We start from the raw sequence: 22,323 nt of genomic DNA, 5'->3' as shown, positions 1-22,323 counted from the left end.
TTCTAGGTTTGACATGTTAGGAAGATAAGGTGCTAAATGGAAATCTTTGTATACAACTAAAAGCTTCAATTTGAAAATGAAATATTTGCTCAGAAATTGCATGTTTACATAAGTGCATTTGTTGTGAGATTGTTTTTACTTACTCTTGACAAAAATTAAGTAATGATTTCTAGGTAAGCTGCTGGAGACTTTTTCTGTAATGTCTTTGAGATCTTGCTTGATCTGCATGCCAGCAAAAAGTTTTAATTCTCCATTTGAGAGATTTAAAGAGAGACAGTTATTTTGAGACAAAGCCGAGGCAGAGATTTCCTGTGCTATGAATTAATAACCTTAGAAGTTCAAGCAAGAAAATCTTTTGCTGTTCTGGCTACCATGTGTTCATAAAGCTTCAAAAACCTGTTCAGATTGAGTCCTTTATCCAGTGTGGGATTGAAGCTGACCTCTGGTATTCTGCACCGTTCTTAATGATGGTTGGTCTTTCATCTTTCCATTGCAAGGTCTGCTTTTGTCAGAAGATCAAAAACTGCTTAACTTTCAGCACACAGACAATCAAACTCAAATAAATGAGCTGCTGCCCTTGGCTTTTGTGCACATGTAGGTGACTTGCTTAGCAGGGTCTGTGTTTAGATCCAGAAAAAGGAAAGGGTGATTTTTGGGTGACTTGGGGCTGTGGTTTAGTTAGTCCTTAGTGTAGATAGCACATAGCCGAAGTGACAGGGGAAATTTAGTGACACCCACAGAAAATACCAATAATTGTTTAGAATAGTGTTGGAGGGGAAGATTTTGACTCCACTTTGGGTGGAAGTCCAAGCTGTCAAGTTATGGCTGGTGGATACTTGCAGGTTGTAGAGCTGTGCAGAAGAGCCTCCGTGTGAGGACAAGCATCTACTCATGAATAAGCAGACACGGCAAAGGGGAGAATTTTCCAGTTGGAGTGGGGAACCACGCACTAAGGAAACCTGGAGTACTTCAGCTGTTTATCATCTCCATTTATTGTCACTGTACCTGCCTCCCTTAAGTGAACATGATAAATGTATATATACTGCATAGATTGGGTGGGTAAATACAGGAGACTGTCAAGTAATTTGGCCTCCAGGTCCTCGGTCTCAGGGTTTATTGAGGTAGTATAACTTACAAATTTTTATGTACAAAGTTGGCACTATTGATTTAAAAAATTAATATTTAATCACAAGCATACAAGGTCAACGAATCTTTGGTAAAGAATTAAATAGACTTTTCCTTGCTAGCACTCAAACACCAAGTAAATAAAAATGTAAGTGAAAACATTTGTAGCATACGCATACAGACTGCATTTAAAAATGTATGGGGCTCAGTACTGTCTGACTTAATTCTGATTCATCCGTTGACCTTGTTATATAAAACTCAATGCCCTTTTTAGAGAGTTGCAAATTGTGCTTCATATTTATTTAGGAAGTTCAATCTTCTGGGTGTTCATACCCTAATTCCAGTGCTAAGTGCAATCACAACATTGATTTTTCTCACTAAACATAACCTACTTTACCCTGGGATAGAATTTTTTTTTAATGGGCTTTATATAATGGCATGTGTGAAAACCACTCAACTTAATGCCCCATACTGTAATTAACAAAATGGCATTGTAGCCATGGTCTGTCGTCCTCTGGCAGTGTATTTTACCACTAACCTTGGCCATACAAAATGTCCGTCCTAATTAACAGGAGCCCGGGTATTGACTATGTCAGTCTACATGGTGGAAGGAGCAATCTGCAGCTGCTGACAAAGTTGTAATTCTGTTGAAAATCCAAACATGAGGAACCTCATTTTGACTGACATTATGCCATTTCAGAGCCCATCTCGAGGAACAGCTGAATAAAATATCTGAATGATCAGTTTTTACTTCTCTTCAGTTGCTAAATAACAGTATCCTAAAATACATCCAAACAGCTCCATAAATACATACTACCAAAAACGTACTGATGGATTTATACAGATTTCCAGATTGGTGGTAGTGTTTTCTTATTAATGAAATGTTTATTTATTGTTCATTTATTTGAACTGTAGTATGCTGGAAAACTTAATGGGACTTAAAGCTTTAACGAACTTTCAGTAACAGATTTGATTCTCGCTTTACTTTTTCAGTTTTCATTTCTGAGTTATTCATCTGAAGGTATTAGAGATGTGTCAGGTTTGTGCTAGTTTTACTTGAGCAAGACAGTAATCTGTGACGCTCCATGGTGTTTCATGTTACAAATAAGAGAATTAAGCATTTATGCTTTTATACTGAGAAAAAAAAATGCTTTCTTTTTCAATGTGTTAAATTAATTGTGTTTTGTCTCACTGTTGAAAAACTGCAACAAGAAAATATACTCTCAATGTTCGTGACTACATTTTTAAAGCATTTTAGTGTCTAAAGATGCAAAAAGACCCGTTTTTCTGAGGAACTTAGGTGCTGAGTCCTCATAAATGTCAAGAAGATATCGACATATTGTTAGATGATGATTTCTGGTCAATAACTAACATTTTGTGTTGAATAAGTGTTTTACAAAAAAACCAGTTTTTCACTGTGCTTTAGCCTCTTTGCTACGATGGAGGCAGTCCCTGCTGAGTAGAGGCCATGGTGACCGTGCTCTGACGGTGTGGAGTTAAGCAGCCCTTTGCCTTCTCCATCCAACACTGAGGCCAAACTACTCAGAGCCATGTACTTCTGACATCCTGCTCCCCACATACTCATCCTCTTGTGTGAGTTCAGTGGGCTGGTGGAGGTTTGGCCCTCAGTGTCTTTTGAAGAGAAAGGCTGTACAAGTATCTCTGCTTCTCATTTTTGATGCTTTGTAATAGAACTGAAGATGGGCAGTTAAATGTTCTTCACCCAAATAGCATCTTTGCTGGGAGTTCTTTATACAAATGCTCCTTAATTAAGCAAGTGCTCTTTAATTAACCCTCCATACAGTTATTGTTGATGCTATTAACATCACTAGATAGATGCAGTTAACTTTTCCACAGGACATAACAATTAACAGTGGCAGAAATTTGCATCCTATAAGACCATCTCTGAGTTACAAAGTCAACAGCTGTATTCTCTCCAGGCTGGAGATTTCAAACAGAAATTTCCTTGGGAGTCTGTCACAAAGAGGGAATTGTCAGGCAGAGCAGCAACGAGAAGAATATCATATGGAATAAAAATGGGTTATTTAAAAAACTCTGGTGAAGTATTGCTCTGTGCAGTGATGAAGCATGTGTTTGTCTTGATACAGATGAACAGAACCTTCCTGAGTCTTCTGTGATGGGACAGATTTCTCTTTGGGAGAAATCATTGCTGAAATAGAGAAAAGATCCTTGAGTGCAGGTTTTCCTTACAGGTTCAGTCTTCATTGTAACTCCAGCCTGTTGTTGGCAGAACATAAAAAGGCACACGCTTAGCTGGTTCCGTCCAAAAAAAGTGATATGTTGCCTTAGATCTGCATTCATGATATCACTCTCCTATTTACTGATGGATTAGAAGCATATCCAATACTTAAAGCTGATATATTGAGATTTTTCATGCTTGAGCTACATTTGGAAGATCACAGTCCTGAATGACTCTCTTGTAAACTTTTTACAATTGCTGTTTCCAACAGGGCAAAGGTGAAGAAAGGTGTAAACATTCTCAGTGCAAAGACAAGTGACCCCCGGCAATGGGATGTGAAACAAGAGGTGGGGAACGGTGGAAAGCATTCAACCACAACAGTTATTTGTCAGAGGATAGCACCAAGTTCAAGGAACAGGTATGAAACCTCATATTCTCGGCACATTAAACTCATTTATATCCATGATACCATTCATTGGTTGAAAGACTTAGGGCTCATATTACCACTACTCATACCTATTAAACCTGTAGCCTGGAAATCTGGAGACACTTATGTTAACTATGGTACCATCTGCTCATCTATAACAGGGCATCTCAGTTTCCAGGTAATAAAATTCATCAGTTTAAATTAAAAAATGAATACAATAGGCCTACGTTTGGGGTGTGTGCATGTCATTTTAGCATGAATATGAATAACTTAAAGGTTTTTACTGAACATAATTTTTTGGCTTGATAGTTTTGACCTTGTTTCTCTGAACATATCACAGACTCTGTGGTTGGTTCATCAAGCAAGCAATGAATTCTTCTGCAGTGAACCACTGTAACTTTGAAGCATCGGTATAGGGTAATTCAAACCTTTCAGTATTTAGTATCTTCTATGTAATACAGAAAAATCCCCTTTTGCAAACAGTTACGTTTTCCAGAACTGGAGGCTCCTTTGCTAAGCCATACACTGGTAACTGTCAGAGGCAAAGCAGCGCACTCCAGGGAGCAGTGGTATGAACTGGCCTGCCAGTGCCTGCCAGTGCCTGCTTTCCTGTTTAATATGTTTTTACTGAGACTTGGTCTGGTTGTTCCACAGACACAAAAGCTGTGCTTTTTCAGTAAGTGTGATTATCTTCTACAGCACATAGTAAAGTCATATATTGCTGCTTTCAGTGGAAATTATTTTGCTCTTGCTGGGTATCATCTTAACAAATTCTCACAACACTGCTGTACATTAGTCCACGCAGAGCATTTTCATTGTACAGATCTGAGCAGTGCTTCCCTAGCTCTGGGCTTATTATTAGCCTCAAATCTAGGCTCACTGAAAGTGTCATAAAATCTTTGGTGGATGCTGGGTTGGTTATTGCTTTCCCATGCAGTTGGTTTGTGCTATCTTCAGGCACAGAAAACCTGAGCAGATTTTAACATTTGTATTCTGTGCCCCATCAGAGTGCCTGGGAAATATTAGACTTCTGCAAGTGCAGAAATTTCTCTTGTCATGAGCAGCTCACTGATTCAGTGTATTTACACTTGATATCATTGCAGTTAGTGAGATTTTCAGTGGAGAGTTTGGGGGAGGGAGGATAAAGGGAAAGGAAAAATACATAATTTGAGCCTGCCAGAAGTAAAAAACAAAACAGTTTGAAAGGGAGGACATGGCTTTAGAATAGCATGTAACTGAGTCTATTTGCAACTGCAGAACTATAATAGTCAGGTTATCAAACCCCAAATTAAATCTTCTCCAATTTACATAAGGTCTAATTAACCCACAAAAATATTTTTAGCACTAATTATGCAAATAAAAGTCAATTTTTTAATTAATGCCTCTTTCATTTGTGTATGTAAATAGTCGCTGTCTTCTGAAAGCATGACAAAGCTAGATTTGAATGAAATATTTGTGTACAAGGAAGAGCTGGGTAGGGAAACCTGGCATGTGTGTACTGGGATCCCAGTGGGAAAGCATAGGATGTAGTGGGCATTACAGTTACTGAGTTTCTAAGTGTCACTTGGAGGCCGCTGCACAGAGCGCAAATATTCTATTAAGCTAATTTAATTTGGTTGAGAATTGCAAGTCCCTAATGGGATCTTTCTGTGCTGCCACCAGCTTTTTCAGGCTGGTTTAGCAGTGCAGTTCATTTGGGTGGTGTGCAGTTCTGTAGCAGGGTCAGCGTAGATGTGAGGTGCTTTTCGGGAGTTCCAGCATCAACACAGGCTAATCTTCTCTTGCAGCAAACTCGACCAACTCATAAATATGTTGGTTAATTTAAGAAGAGAGAGGTGTTTTCCACTATCTTTGCCAAAGAGCTTCTGAAAAGCAAGTAAATGAAAGTTCTTGAATGCTTTATGAACATTCACACAGCTTGTCAAGAAGATGATAGTATGTTATTTTTCTTTACACGACCATCTATTTTTAGCACAGCTCAGAGAATCAGCTAGCAGGGAAGGAGAGTGAAGGGTCTTCTACAGTTGTGCCTTATTCCTCTGCTGCAAGCAGCAGGAGTAATTTGGCTCTCCCCTTGTATTGTCACATGTCCCCGGTTAGTTGTGAAGTAAGTCAGAATATTACTTAAATTCATAATAGATTCTCAGTGCATTGGAGTCTGCCTCCTACAAACTATTTTGTGGTAGCCAGATAAAACTGCATCCAGGATTCGTTCTGGTCGTAATGGGGAGAGCGATGTGTTGAGTTGTTAAGGACATTCTGGCCTTTCTCTATGTGCTCTCCTTTACTCAGGAATCTCCCTGATGCACCATGGAGAACCATTGCACTCTTTCCCCTTCATATCCCTGGAAACAAATGTCTATGCTCAATAAAGTTACTCATTTTCATTGCCATGTTGCTTTTCTTTTCTTGCATATTCCTACTATCATTAGCGTATGGATATAATGACATTGTAAACACTTTGAAACAAGCAGTTTATATCTGAATGCAACACCACTTAGGAGCTTATATACCTATCACATTATATAAATAATAAAAACCAAGGGACATATTTTAAACACATCACATCAATAATTGTTCACCATTACATTTTGAGAATTTAAGTGGGTCATGCTTTTTTACTTTTTTAAGTAATATTTGTTCTCTTTGAATTTGTGCTGCTAAAGCCAAGAGCCATAGCTTTTTAACTTAGATTTATTCAGAAAGGCTTTACCACTGTAGCAAGTAACTGAAAATGGCTTGAAATCAGCAATGTTTGTGTGCCTCATAATGCAGTTTGTGCTGAGATTCAAGTAGCTATTGATGAGGATAATAACACTAATCAGTGAAAACAAGTCTTAGACTACTGCTTGGTCACTTGTTTTCCCTTGCTTCTCATTTCTGGAGGAAAGCTGGTAGATTTGAATTGTGTCCTCAGGGTAGATGAAGAGATATTTTTGGTTACTATTATAACCATTTCCGTATCTTAGCATTGCCTCTGTTTGGTTCCAGCCTAAGGCTTATGTGGTTGATTTATGATGTTCCACATCTACCCTGAGAACAGCTTCAGTGAAAAGACTCATATTTGCTGTGTAGTTTATTTTGGATTGCCACCACAGGGTATTAGACCTATTCCAAGACAGAGCAAGGGTTATTTTTAACCCAAGTAATTTTCATTGTCTTTTTTTTTTTTTTTTTTTTTTGAAATAACATACCTCCACCAGCTGGTATGCTGTGAACTGTGGGGATGAGAAAGACGGATTTAAGGGTAGGAGCAAGGAGGGTTAGGGGAATTTCTTAAGCTGTCTTCTCTACCAAAGCCAGAGCATCCTATAACTGCGGTGTCAAGAGCTAAGAAGCAGTGACTGGGGCTAATCTAGGCCTAACTCCTCTTGCTCCTTCAAATCTGGAACTGGGCTGCCGCAAGCTGCCCTCAGTCTGTTCCTGGGCTGATATTTCTGCCTGTGGATGTTGTACTTTGCAGAGGAATGGAGTCACTCAGTGCTTTTGATTTCTGTCAGCCGAGTAGAAAATCTGAGTGTGAGAGAACGAAGAGACATTTAGAAAAACTGACATAATGGAAAACTGCTGTGATGTAGCACTTTATCCTCTTGGCCTTGAACCTTTTGAGAGGCCCATGGGCTTACATCTCTCCAGCCATCTGTCTGATAAAGAGGCAGACTCAGGAAGAGTGCTTCCAGATGTTACGTTTATGTTTCAGACTGTGTCACAATCACTTATTCCCCCTCGCCACACGCGCATACAGTTCTTGAGGTTGGGTTTTTTGTGGTGTTTTTTTTTTTTAAACACTGTCTGGGTATCATTGCATTCACATGGTAACAGCTAATGATGTTACCAGGTTTTGTTTTGTATCATCGGGGCATGGAAGAAAGCCGTTACAATTCTGTGCAGGTCCCTCCTCTGTCTGGCAGCACCATATGCTGCCAAGAGATGTCAGGGAAGTGAATTCTCTTGTGATTGAAAAATAAAAGTAAAGAGTGTATGTACAACGTGCCTCAAACTTGAAAAACTGTAAGCCGTGCGGGGTGTGTGTCTGGCTATACCTGAAGACAGGCAGTCTGTGCCCAATATATGGACACAGAGAAGCGTATTCGTACATTACAAGCAGGGTAGATGTTATTAATTCTTTCTGAATCTGGGTCATCTTCCCCTCACACAGTTTTGGGTCAGAGTGGTTTGCAGAGCTCAGCAGAGTGGCAGTGGTGCCTGCTGACCTTAAAACCTTGCAGTCTGAGCAGAGGACACAATTTTCACAAGGACTGAGAGGTTTGGTGTTCATGGATCAGGATTTTTTCATTACAGTTGTTTATCTTTCTGACTGATAATTGAGGCAAGATCATACCTGAGATGGCATATGCCACAGCTGTAGTAGTAGATGTTTGGGAAGTTGTATACATCTTCAGGAAGTCGCATCTGTGTCTGCAGAAAACTGCTTTGTACGAACTGTAGAGATACTTTGGGAGGAAGACATCAGCAGTGGATTTCTTTTACCATTAAACCCTGAAACAAACAATTTCCATTCATTTATGAGAAAGTGACATATGAACAAGCATTATGGCCTCCTGAGTATTTTGTTTTAAGCATCATGCATATTTTGGTGCAAATTAGGTGCAGTCTTTTAGATTGCTGGCAAATTACCAGTGCAACCCTCAGAGCTCCCAAGGTGAGTCATTCTTGTGATCTGCATCTGTCTGCTTAAAACGACACCTGGGAATGTATGCATGTAGCTGTCAATAACAGTATCAGGAATAATAAAGCTAAGGCTTTACTGACTGCTTTAAAGATCCTTTCCCTCCACTTTTTCTCATCTTGATTTCCCAAATAATTTATCTGTGCCTGCTGTCATTACATTTTAAGATTTCTCTTTATGTTAGAATGCTTGCTTCAGGTCAAATTAGGGCACAGATGTCTCCGGCGTACGGTGTAGGTGCCAAAGACACACTGGACATCTGCACATATGGTGGAGGATCAGCCAGCTGTGCCTTGTAACAATATCTTTTCTAGGGCACAGAAGACTAGGGTTAGAAGGTTGCTTCCCAAAGGAGCCTTTCATATGGCTCCTCTTTTGCTGCTTTGAATGTCAGGAGTGTTTATCAAAGGCCCAAGCTGGGGAGGGAGGAAGGGTGAAGAATGTCTCTCGTGTCTCTTTCAGGAGTAGGCTGTCTGCGGGAAGGAGGCGGATGCTCCGTTGCTGTTGCCTCGCTCTCTCTGCTGCAGTGTCTAAGCAAGTGGCTGCACAAACTGTCTTGAGAGGGAATATTTGCTTCTTACACCTTACTGTCTTACTGGGTACTTGTGGGAGCAGGGCAACTTGTTGAACCTTATGAATCCTGAGTGGTTTTGACTTAATGGGGAGCCCTCGCTTATATTAAGGAAAAGCAAATTCTGTGGGAGGCCTCATGGACAAGGACTCTTCCTGAGCCTGAAGGACCCTTTCTTTTCAATGCTTTCATTAATGCAAGTTCAGAAAGATCAAATTTGAGATAGCTATAGCAATTGTCATGGCAACCACATACATCTGTCTGGTTTTCATCTAGCACCTACCACTGTGAGGCCCTGATCCATAACCAGAGTGTTGGCTCTACCATAATCCATCAACACTATAATCAGTCAATTGTTTCAATGGAAATTTGTGTTTAACTTGTCATCAGCATAAATACCTGCTTTCTAACAGATAAAGGCTGAGTCAGAAACCCAACAGGGTCTGCACAAGTGTTGTGGAAGATACTAAATGGAAAGTATTTTCTTTCTTATCAGGTATGTTACAACATTCTCTCTTCTGTTTGAAATTCAGAGCAAGATATTATAATATAAGATGAGGTTTTTGAAAGCCTGTTGTTAGGCACTGTTGAAAGGAATTTTCATGTTGGATTGCAACAGAACCAGTGTTAGACTCAGTCCTGACTATTCAAAAATACTACATTAGTCTTTATAGATAACTTAACATAGTATTAGCCAAGGAGCAAGGTATTCCCATGAGTTCTCTCTCCAAGAAAATAAATAAATTAATAGAGATGAGATTTAAAAATGCATGAAATTAGATCTGTCCATGATCTCTACAGAAGTTCCAGCCCAATTGCAATAAATTAATTTTTTATATTTTTTTCTCTACTTTGGAGTTCCTGGGTCTGTTGGGAAGCAGAAGGGCTGAAGCACCAAGAGAAAGGTCATTCTTCACATGTTTCTTGCCCAAATGAAAGCATCAAATTTGTTTGCTCAACAAATCTGTATAGTTTGGAAGAGCTTTTTAAATGCTTATCAAAACCAAATGCTGGAGGCTTAGCCAATGCATGCGATAACCCAGTCTTGCTGAGAAAGCTGCTGTCAGTGCCTTCCCTGCTTTCCAGTCAGGTTGGATATATTGTTTTATTTCACTGTTAAGTAAATAGAGCAGAGCCTCACACATACTAAATAGAATAGGATGTGCAATCATCGAATAATGGGGCAACAGCTTTATATCCATTACAAATTGATAGACGGGTTCAGTAATAACTGTAATTCCTGATGTCCAGGGTAAAATTATTTTTTGATATCTGACAAAATAATAATTTCTCAGAGAGTGACTAGAAAACATACAGTCTACATTTCAGCCTTTTACTTATGTCTGAGCATCTGTTTTGCAGAGCTCCTGGAATATGCAATGGGAAAGGCTGGCTGTCCCAATTGTATTTTCTGTCGAAAGCTGCTGTGTTCTTGCTTTTAATAAGCTGTAATTCATAGTGAGGTTATCTGTGAAAATCTTCTCCTGATGCAGCACATTCATGGATTGACATTTCTGTTAATTTCTCCTCTTTACACTTTAAATCATGAGTTCTAATTTGCGGTTGAGGTCAGCTCTTACTTATCTGTGACAGTTGGCATGGTTCGGATGTTTTAGCAGGTATTGTAATGTAGCCTTCCTTGTGATTTGGAGGCAGTGGAAGATAAGAGACAAAAGATGCAGGACTGGGGGGGAGGAATTTGTGCATGTGTATTTTTTCTCAAACTGTCTTTGAAGCAGAAACATCTGCTGAAAGCCATAAACAGCTGAGTTCAGCAATACCACATCACGCTGCCAAGTGACTCTGCTTTCCTCTGTAACTTTCACAGCAGAAGAAATAAATCAGTCAGGCAATAAAGAATGAAGAAAATTTAGGAAAAAGCGCCAAAAGCCAAATCTTTCTAGAATAAAGTGAATAAGATCTTTGTTAGTATTCGGCAGAGCAAATTGAAATATGTTTCTTACACACGTAAGCCCTCTGTACCATTGCTGCTTGAGGAATTTTGTAATAACAAAACTCCTCTGAACTTGACACTTAAAACTGGTCAGGAGAGACCTCTGGAAAATAGGCTACAATCTCATAAAAGAGAATTAGATGATTTTAAACATTTTTCAATCTCATGCCTCTATCAAATCAGTCTGACAGTGGTAAAGTATCACCATTTATCTGAGACCTTTACTTTTTCTTAGACAAAGCACAATATATTAGACAGGTGAACCATTTGTTTCTGCATTGGCTTACTGAGATTTACTTTTCCACTCAAAGTTACTTTAGTTTGATGTGCTACTGCCTATTTAAAGTACAGATAAAAAATCTCATCTCTATTTCTTTCTTTTGTTACATAATAATGGTGGGTGCTCTGTGAAACAGGTGGAAAATTATTATATAGATGCTAAGTCTTTGTTGTAAGTCTTGCACAAGACTGGTGAGAAAACCAGCAGATTATGGTAACTGCTGACTCGGAGGATTTTACGGTGTGGTGCTGGTGCTGTGGGCTGCTACTCCCAGCTTGCAGCAGAGCTCTCCCTCCAGTCACCTCTCCTGGCTGCCACTTTGGTTCAGACTGGTGAGTTCTATTCCCACTTGACCCATGTATGTAATTAAGTAAGTGATGTTACTTGTATACCTGCAGCGAGGATGGTTAAACACTACTCCTGCTGCCTTCTTCATTTAGAGACCACATCGTCTGTCTTTTGTTGTTGTACCTCCCACCAGGCCTAAATAATAGGAAGACAGAACTTGGGTGGTTTTTGCACGCTGCAATTTTTTTCTCTCTTTTTAAAATTCAAAATGAGTTTAAATGCATTTCATTAGGCTCTGCCGTTACATCCATCGCATCTCCTCCAGTTGGAAATAGTTGTAATAAAAAAATAATTTTGTAAGCACATTAAAATTATCATTTAAAATCACTTACATGATTGATACAGGCCTTATAGTGGAAGTTGAGTCTTCATAAACACTTGGCAGACCTAACTGTTGTCTCATTAGCACCAGTTTTACGTTGGTTTAGCTCCACTGAGTTGAGTGAAATTGATCTACTGATTCTCACTTTTGTAATTTAAACCAGGATCAAGCCTTACATGATCATAAGATGTTTGTTTAAACTCATTTGTAGTATCCAGTTCTGTGATTACAAATACCGGTTTGAATGCCAAACCAGCATGAGGTCCTGAACTCAAACAATTTGAAGACCTGATCTGTCAGGTGTGTTTGCTTCTTTGAGACACTCACATCTCAGGCTTAGAAAACCTTGCTGCTCTTCAGTTATCTTCTTAGAAAAATGTTTGCAGTAGCTGGGCTGCTAACAAATATAGCTCTTGTCCTACAACTCTCTAGTATTTTTTTCAATATTTCCATGCACTCTTGTCTGTCCCCATCCATCTGCTGTCTCTCTTCTGGTGTACTAGCAGACTTGCTGAAGCAGGCAGCATGTTCATTATTTGTATAGTATGCAGCAGGGTCCTAGCCTATGACAAGGTTCCTACTCTTAACGATAATAAATAATCACGTCCTTTATCTGGTCAATTCTATGTCTCTGCCTGAAAATAGTTGAATGGATCCATTTCCTAGTGTGAAGCATGTTTTAAACTTTTGTGGACTGATACGGGGTTAATACTGATTTGTTGCATAACTACTAATAGGCCACGTTACCAGTGCTTCAGACTGAATAAAGCAGCATCATTATTGTTTTGCAAACACTTTATAGTGTATGAGCACTGTTAGCAAACACAACAGTTCATGTAATTCAAGCTGGACATAACGCAACTCAGCAAAACCAAGGACTTCTTGCATTTGGTCGTGATGGATTCCATTCAATTTCCCCTGCATGTTTTACATAGTAGGTAGAGATAATACATGCTCTTTTACAAGCTTAAAAGTAAAAATCTTTGCCTGTTATAGACAAAGCAACTAAAACCAGTCTAAACAAACTAGCTTGTGTCAGAGATCATTGCAGTCTTCCACACATAACTGACTTACACAAGAAAGAGTAGTTACTCTATTGGCTTCTATAAGTCATCATTTGCAAGTCATAAGTTATCTGCAATTCAGGCTGCAGGGAGACCTCTGGTATTTCACATTCTGGGAATGAAGGAAGATCTTGTTTTTCTTTGTTATCACTTCATGGTGAATATCAGCAAATACTGACATTTTAAAAGGCAACCTTTTTTTTCGGCACTGTGCAGCCACAGTCCCTTAAGTGTAAATCAGTGTAGAATTTGTCTTGCTGTGTCAAGTGCTTGTACAAATCACCTGGTTTGAGTTGGTTTTTGTTACATAAATTGGTGGGTTGGAAGGGACATAGGAAGTGTTTGGAGGATACTGTATATTTCCTGGCAATTGAACAAGGTAGAGGTGGGCTGCTCTTTTGAAAGGTAGTAGATGTCTGTGAGTTCTCCAAAAAAATGGTTATGATCCATCAAATCCCAACTAAATAAGACCCCTGGGGTTCTGTACCAAAAATTAAGAACGAGAAATGAAATGGGAGTAGCAGTACTATACAAAAGTTGCCAGTGTTTTCTGAATGCACTTTTTCCTTAAGCGAGGAAATTCAGTACTTTTTCCTGCAAAAATCTGTGATATGTCCTTATTACTTTGAAGGGTCAGAATGAGGAGTGTCAATGACTGGTGTAAATCAGTGTAGGTCTGCTGAAACAATGTATACCAGTTTGTCCCACTACCATTCACAAAAAGCTCCTACAACTTTCCTGTTATTACTTCATCAACATGCTAGTTATTTCATGGGGTGGTAAGTTTATTAAAGAAAACTGAGATGCTTGTTGTAGAGAGGTTTTTTGTTAGATCAATGCTGTATTCCTGATTGCTTGCCAGGAATTTCAGTTCTACTTAAATTTCCAGGGAAGAAACCTTAGCTTCATGGAAGCAAATGGCAAAATTTCCTTTGCAGTCTGAATTTCACCCCAAGTTTAAACTCAATTTTACTCTTCTCTCCTTCCTCCTCTCTGACATCCAGCTCAGAAAACTAGGTAATGTCTTTCCTGGTCAAGGCTGTGAACAACAGCTTACACACTCCCCTTCCATGTGTATACCTGCATACATGATGGTAATTATTACAAAAGGAGTTTTAAGTAGCACCCCATTGATTTTTGGTTTCCATGCTGCAAATTAATGGACTGAGCATGCACTCTTTGTAATCACACTAGTAGAAATTCAATAATGACTCTGCCAGAGTACCTGAGTGACCTCAGCCACTGAATTCTTTCCTATTTCAACTATTTTTAAAGAGACTGGCATATTTAGCAATGCCATTGGATGGCTTGAAAGCAAGGTGCCCTGTCAACGAAAGTGTTACTGATAGACCAGCTAAAGAGAATTTAAATGTTTATATCTGTTCTCTTACACAGAAGTTGTAAACTATTTTGGGTGGCAATGTTCATTGGAATGTACTAAGCAAAAGAAATTTCTGATGTATATGATCTGCATGAAATATTCCATTATAACTACTAGATTTCAGCCAAATCAGAGCTCAGCAAGTACCACTGACAACCCCCAAAGGAATATAATCCCTCTGGTTAGTTTAGCAATTGTTCAGCTAGGTTTAGACATTTTAATTTTACTTGATTGTAATTTCTTATGGCGTTTTTGTCATCTCTGAGAAAGTGCAATGGGGTGATGAGGCTCTCCACTTGGAGATGCTATTTGTCAATTTTTATCTTGAGAAATGTTCTGAAATTTAATGAGACTGACTGGGAAAGAATATTTAAAACCAGATCTTGTTCATTGCTGTGTATCTGTTTGTCTGTCTATACGTGCATAGTTCCACGGTTTGGTTATACCTGCTGTGATTCGCTCACAACACGCCAGTGAACTCCTATGCATTACAGATGAACACTATTTAAATGCCGTTCCCAACAGTACTCTTACTTAGAAAAGTTAACCTAGAAATGTCATGGTAAGTGTAGGGGACTTGATCACTAAGAATTGGCTAGAAACTCAGCTTTTGCTAACATTACTCCCAGAACCATCCAGGAAGGGGTTTGTTGCCATCTTCTGTTAATCAAAACTGTGTTAATTATCTTGACAGGGAGCCTCTCCTGCTCTTTTCAGTATTCCTGGGGCTGGTAGAATTGCTGAGGTGAGATGAAACACGCAGTCATCAAACATCATATAACTGCCACATCCTTCAGTGATGCAAATCAGTAGAGATTCGTTGTGGTTCACTATGGATCACATATAAATTTACCATGTGGATTTATTAAAAAAAGTCTCAGAAGATACCTAGAATCACATGTGGAACAGACTTCCATTTAGAGCAGAACCCAGGACATTCGAGGGCAGTGGTTTTTACAGACCCTGCTGACCATGTTCTGCGTAAATAGACTCTGCCTTTGTAAATGTTTGAAAAGTGTGAATTCTTCACCATTATCTGCTCCCAAGGGAATACTGATTTCACTGGCTTTGCTTTGAGTGCTACACCTCAACAACTGGTTTTGAAAAGGTGTGTCTGTAATTGGCTATAGAAGAACTTATGCTTTTTTAATAGGAGTTAATACCTAATTATCAGAACAGAAAGAAATAACCAGGTTTTGACTTTGGAGTCCAATTCAGCATTCAGTGAAGTTTGGAGAAGACTGTCCATTGGCTTTGAGTCCTGCTCTTGATGAACAACTTTAGAACAGCTTGTACATCCTATGTTTAAGAACAAAACTACTAACTATGCCCACTACTGAGGACAAGTTAATTGCTGCCTAAAGGACATAAGATGAAAAAAATATCCCTTCAGCAACTCTCAGTTGTTTTCTTCAGGTTTTCCCACCCAAGTCCTTTTAAAGCCCTTTTTGGACCAGCTCAGTGTGCAGGCTCCAAAATCCCTCTTCCTTCTGTTTTCCTTTTTTTCAGAACCTTTACCACTTCATCATACTCCGTTTTTATCCTCCTTCGTAAGTAAAGGTTTGGGTTTAAATTTGTTATTGATTCCTGGTATAATGACAGCATTATAGGATCTGCTTTATGTTTTCCAGTCTGGATTTGGACCTTAGTGTCTCTCTGTATCCTGTCAAATAACCTGGCAGAGATTTCTCTAGTCTGTCTTTTATGGGACCGTGGGTTTTCTGTGTAATGATACCCCCTTTCTCAGCCATTGGGGAGATTTGCATTAACTGTTGAGTTCTTTTACAGTATTAATCAAGTCTTAGTTTGGAATTACGGATCCTGAAAGGGGGAAGAGTTTGTGGTGGTTTCCCATGTGGGTAATATAGCAGCATGCCTTTCACATTAGAAGCTTTAACATTGGTGTGTGTGAATATATATTTTATTTGTATTTGCATCAACTTGTCATCATGCCAGTCATCTATTTGTTTCTTTGCCAAGTTCTCAAGTAATTTCCTAGGTTGCTAGAAAGGATATTTATCTTTTCTACAGTTCTGCAGATTTAGCTGTGAATCAAAGAAAAATCAAGCATCCAATTCTACCCTCAGTGTGTACCAAGCAGCCACTGGCAGCAGCTCCCATGGGGACATCATTAGCCAGCTGTGGGAGTCCAGTGTTTCATTCCTTTCTTCTTGAGATCATCTGAACCCACATGGTCCTTCTAAGAAAGCACATACAGCTCTTGCCAGGGTCTCATGAGCAAGATTAGATAACTGCCTGGAGCACATTATAGTCTCCTTCTGGCCATGGCCTGGCTCACTCCCCACAAAACTTGGATTCAGAGGAAGGAAAGATTTGCACTTGGGTCACACACTCTGACCCAAATGGAGCAAGGATGCAGCATGGACATGCACAGACATGTGAGTGCTTCCAGGACCCACAGTTTGGCTGTGACCCACACATTGGATGGAGAGATGCTTTAGCTGCCAAAGTGCAGTAAATCATTTGTATTCATTAATATCTGTCATATTTTCTGTGGTTCCCATTTTAAGTTCCCCATGTACCTTAGAGAGAGAAGACAGTTTCAGTGACACTCTCTCAAGATAAAAACCCTAGCTTATTTCAAGTAAACAGCTGACTGGAGTATTTGTCAGGCTCTATTATAGCTGTTCCTGCATTCTGTAAAATTATTCACATATATACAAGCATGAGTTCATTTTGCCGGGAAGCAAGACCATTAATCCTGCCTACTTTGAAGCCATGTCTTTGTGGACTGTGGTGGGTGACTTAAGTGTTCAGATTACTTAGATTGTTGGAGACTTCATCCTTTTGTAATGTTAATGACTACTGAGTAGCTCAGCATCAGAAATTTTTCTTATATTTAAGAATATTTTTTCTTTTTCATCTTACATTTTTTCTTATATTTTCTTATATTTCCCTATGTTTATGTTTAATTTCTTGTATTACTTATATATTTAATATTCTTTGTATAATAAATCCTCTCATAGGGTGATTTGGTTTCTAAAGAGTTAATTGCTGCATGCTGTTTTACTCATGAGCCAATTGAATCGGATAATTTGCTGTTTCCTGAGTAATGTCAAAGACTGTACAGAAAGATCTTTTGTTCCAATGAAGATGTTGAAGAGGGTTTGAGGATTCCTTTCTATGCATATTCTTTATGTGAAAGTTTTACAGTGTGTACCCTACAAGATTTAGAAATTCTGCTATTTAAACATCTATACATATAATTAGTCAGTAATTACTGAGCTGTAATAATCTCTTCAGTGTGTTTATTAGAACTATTTCAGGTATCCCTAAAGACAGATTCAGGAAGGTGTGTAAAACCTTTAGTTTTATAGTTGCTGCCAGTTTTTCATCTTAAGCAGGGAAAGAGATGGGATTTTGTAGGCACTGAAGTTCCCAGGTTCTTGCCCCTGAAGTTCAAGAGCTATCAGCTACTGGTAGTAGTCACCAACTTGTTTCTGTAGGACCCCAGCCTGGTCTGTGCTTCATTAGGGGACACCTCCCTATTTCCAACAACGTAGTTCCTTCATTTCACACGTACAAAGCAGAACTGTGCTCCTTGTAGACACCTTTTTGTTTCTACCTTTCTGGTAAGTGCTATCTGTTTTCTTATTGGAGTCTAACAGCCAAAATTCTTATGTGTGGAAACTCCTTTGTGAGAGAGGATGAGCATGAATGATGAGGGATCAAGGACAAGGAACAGACAGCTCTGAAACATTCATTATGGAGTTTACAGGAAACTTGCTTGCAGTCTGCCTGTGTTACTTGCTTCTGACTGTGCAAAACATGCACTAAACATGTTTAAGAACACAGAGCTTGGGTCTTCATATGTCAAGGCTTATCCACAGTTCAGAGCCTGAGATGATCTGCAGATTAACACTGAATTGTGCACTACATCGCCAGACCCTGTGTACCAAATCTCAGCAGTGAGGGTTTGAAGGAAAAAAAAGACTCAGAGGGGCTAATTAGCTGGGTCACAAAGCGGTCAGGCTTGGCAGGACTGAAGGGAGGAGAAGGGGTCTCTAACTGTGAGTAGTATAGAAGCGAAGAGGTGCTTGTCCAGACCAAATCTCTCCTGAGCCTTTAAAAGTTTTCTGTCTCTACCTAAAATCAAATGTAGATTATATGAGCATTTCAACTTGTCTTCCATGTCTCTGTATTACTCTTTCTCAAATGTAATGCTTCTGAAACTAATCGCCAAACCCTCTCAATTATTGTCACACTCTGAGTAGCTTAATGACAATAATTCTCTGTAGGGAAAAAAATAGTTTAAGTGAATGGAAGTGATATTAGATGCAGGAAAGCTAGGCCAAAAGTCATTCTGTCTTTGCTAACTAGGTGCAATGTAAATTTTAAAAGAAGGTATTGAAATTACTACTCCTGGAAGGGAATCCAAAACTATAATGGTTGTTCTTTTTTTAAGGGAAGTCACGTTTCTCCTTGGGGCTAATACCATGAGGTTCTTTGTACTGAAAACAGGATAGTGCTAAGAATAGAGATCTAAGTTATTAGAGAGAGAGATGTATTTTAAATATATAACTTAATAGTTTACAGTGTACCGTTTATGGTGTTGGCTTCCTTCTGTGCATTCCTACCCACTAGACTGTGGAAACAGTTTCCATATTGCTCTCAGTCAGTGACAGTATTTTGACATTTGTACAAGGGAATGTATATAACCAAACACATATCTGTTTCAGTTGAAAATGAAATAAACTGTGATGACACCTGAAAACTTAAGGTTGCAAGTCTGGGACTTGCAGGCTTTTCCAGAGTTTCCTAAAAATGTGTAAAGTTAACCTTCAAAGTCTTTGTGGGTCTGGTGTCCCTCTAGTCTCTTCTGTAAACCAGTTTCCACATTCATCTGTCTTTTTACTCTGTCTTAGACTTACTGGTGTGGGTAGAAATCACCTCCCTAACTTCTCCCTCTTCTAAGAGATATACTGGAGATAATGGCCATTATTCCTCTACCTGACATTCCAGGTTAAAAATACCAAATACACTCAACTCAGTCCTCCCTCTAGTTTCAGTCAATTTCTGGGGAGGACATTGATTTGATTAATTACCCTTTGGCAGCAGAAGTGTATTGGAAGTTGCTCAGGTGACCTCTAGATCATCTGCTGGCTGACACATGGGAACTCTCCATCACAAGCAGAGCTTTGGCCTGTGCCAGTCTCAGGGCCCATACTGTCCGAAGGGGGGAAACGGTTAATATCTTGTATCCATAACATTTACTTTAAACCCAGTGCACTTTCTCCTGGGTGCTGCATTGTGGGGTAGCATCCAAACATTTCTTAATTCTTAGTGTTTTAACCTCTTCTGTCTAAGTCATGGTATCTGGCACTGTATAACGGTGACTAGAAAGCTGTCATCACTCTGGGAGTGGTGTGCTATAGCAGAGCTGGGTTGTATGTTAGAGGGGATCCAGAATGAGCCTCAACAGTGCCCATGTATTAATGACCCATTGTCATTAAGGCCATCCAGGCTTGTCTAACACAGCCCTCCTTCATTCAGTTTAAATTTCTGTTAAACACTGTTTAAGCCCCCAAAGATAAGAACTTTGCTCTTATGTGGGGTAGTTGCAGTCTCTGCACTTTACTGCTAAAGCTATAGCAAGCAAGAGCAGGCCCTGCTGCTCATTCTAAGTATATACATTCTTTAGCTTTCTCCCTCCACCAAGCCTTAAGCTTGTTGCCTAAAAATGCCCTTTACAAGAAAAAATCTATAGTGCTGCAGAGCTGGCTGATTTATTGGTGACCTGCCTGTAAGGACTGCATTACCCAAGTATTCACTTGTCCTTTGAACAGGAAAGAACAGACAGGTGGAGCCTGGGGTATTACTTGGTACAAAGCAAACATTTAAAAAGCACAAAGTTTCAGGTCCTTATTGGTAATGGGAAGTGCTATTTTCAAAAGTGCCATTTGACATTTAGAAGATTAACTGGTATTGACTTCCTGTGTGAGTTGGGCTCCTGAGTATCTGAGTCACTTTTGGAAACCTGAGTTGGCCATCTGTTTCACTTGGGCTTTGCAGTGCCAAGTGAAGCAATGCATAAATACTTTGATGACTATAGTTTGTAGTACCTAAATTTAAAAAGCAGTTATTTCAACAGTCTGACACCTATTGGAATTTTCAGAAGTTCTGGGGCCTCGAATTCCCACTGCCTGGGAGAGAGCAGATGTGTTTGAAAACAATCGGAGTTTGAAAGGAACTTGTGCTTTTGAAAACCCCAGAGCTACCCCATCACTTTTGAAAGTGGAACTTGGGTATTTCCAGAAATTTCACCTGCCATCCCAACCAGACATCTGACAACAGAACCTGAAAACAGAGTATTTCTTAAAATGGGGTGGAAAAGCGAGATGCAACATGGTAGCATATATAATAGGAACCTCCTATTGCAAATTTGTCTATAGATTCTGAGAGTGTGCATGGAGGACACGGTTGAGACTGAAGACATGGGCATTTGGGGCACTGGGGAAGCAGTTTCTGCAGCTGGTTCAAACTCAACATGGGCAGGAAAGACAGGTATGGCTGTAATCCAGCATAGAGAGAGTACGCCAGCTTTTGAGCAGTGCTCTGGCATGGGAGGGATAGCAAGAATGATTTGGGAAAGACTTGGCATTAAGAGAGCTCTATTTTGAGCTTGACAACAGAGATCGAAGACTTGAGACTGAGGAGTAGAGGACATAAAAGAATAGGTGGTTTAGAAGTCTAGCTTAGGAAAAGTGGTAGCAACATCCATGAGACTCATGAGTCAGGGAGCTATGTGGGTCAAAGTAGGAGAAGTGCAAAGAAGTGACTGTGCCATTCAAATGGAGAAAGTAAGAAAGCTGCAGGGACCTGCTCTGAAGCTGCCACGCGGAGCCGCAAGGGAAGCAGGGCTGTGCTGAACACCTCCAGGAGCAGCAGATCACTCCTGTGCTGACTGCCTGGAGTGCACTGGCTGGTGTCCACCCTTTCTGAGGCAGGAGGGGGAACAGCAAGCAGGGAGACAGCTGAAAATAGCAAAGTTAATGTGAAATCAATAGTCATGTTTGTTGTTGTTCCTTTCCAGTGTAAGCAGGTGACAATCCTCATTCCCATCTTTCATTCTCTATGACTTAGCAATACCAAACTTCCTTTAAGCTCAATAAGGATGTTCATAGAAACTTTTTATTGCGCCTCCTTTGTTTTAACTGGAATTCAATAGTTCCTCACTGCCACGCTGTGAAACTGGGCCAAATAAACAGCAGGATAGTCCATCCATCACTGCTTTAATTTTGTGCCTTGAAGGAAATAACTGGTCTAGGGAAACAGCACACAATGCAGTTTGAACAGCCATCCCCAGGCCATTTAACATCAGGGGAGGCTCATAATGAGAGCCCTCAGTGCCCTGGCCCATCTTCATAATGTTTCAATACCGAATTTTATTTGGGACAGTCTCCATAACTTTCCAGGATTATGTCACCTTCCTTCCTTTTCGGTTTGACAGTGAATTTGATGCTGCTGATAAGTGGCTGTTTTGAGAGCTTTGGAGACTGTGGAGAGTTTATTGATCAAAGACATAAGGAACAACAACAACTTCTTACTGGTCCTCCCCTGTGATATTCCTTAACCAGAAGAACAATAAAATCTGGAAGTCCATATAATTTGAGTACTGCATTTATTTCCATATGTATAATGCTTGATGGTAACAGCTCTATTTCAATGTCATTGCATTTTTTGATGACAAAAATTAAGTTGACAAATTGCAGCCAATGCTCACTCTTATTCCTGGATCCAGATGACATGGACGCAAGTTACCGAGGTTTATTACAGTAACGTGCAAGTGGAAGCCAGACAGAATGTCAGCCTGAGTCTACCTCTGGTTCATTTTACTGCATACAGCTTGTAGCTGTTTTTCCTGTTAACATTTCTCACATCAGTCAGCTTGACCATATACAAAGTCTTCAATAGGTATGATTGAGAGAGAATGTAAAATC

The 22,323-nt window shown here is 39.6% G+C and overlaps 1 protein-coding gene across 1 annotated transcript in view; it reads left to right on the top strand.

The window, feature by feature from the left end:
- Positions 1 to 22,323, top strand: part of TMEM132C (transmembrane protein 132C) — a 222,007-nt gene that overhangs the window by 121,544 nt on the left and 78,140 nt on the right. Inside the window, exon 3 of the mRNA XM_074887463.1 lies at positions 3,597 to 3,743. Within this exon, the coding sequence (XP_074743564.1) occupies positions 3,597 to 3,743 (147 nt within the window). The remainder of the gene's footprint in view (positions 1 to 3,596; positions 3,744 to 22,323) is intronic.

The sequence above is a fragment of the Strix uralensis genome, chromosome 17 (assembly GCF_047716275.1).
Source record: "Strix uralensis isolate ZFMK-TIS-50842 chromosome 17, bStrUra1, whole genome shotgun sequence".
Classification (NCBI taxonomy): Eukaryota; Metazoa; Chordata; class Aves; order Strigiformes; family Strigidae; genus Strix; species Strix uralensis.
This window is presented reverse-complemented; position numbering and strand designations above follow the sequence as displayed.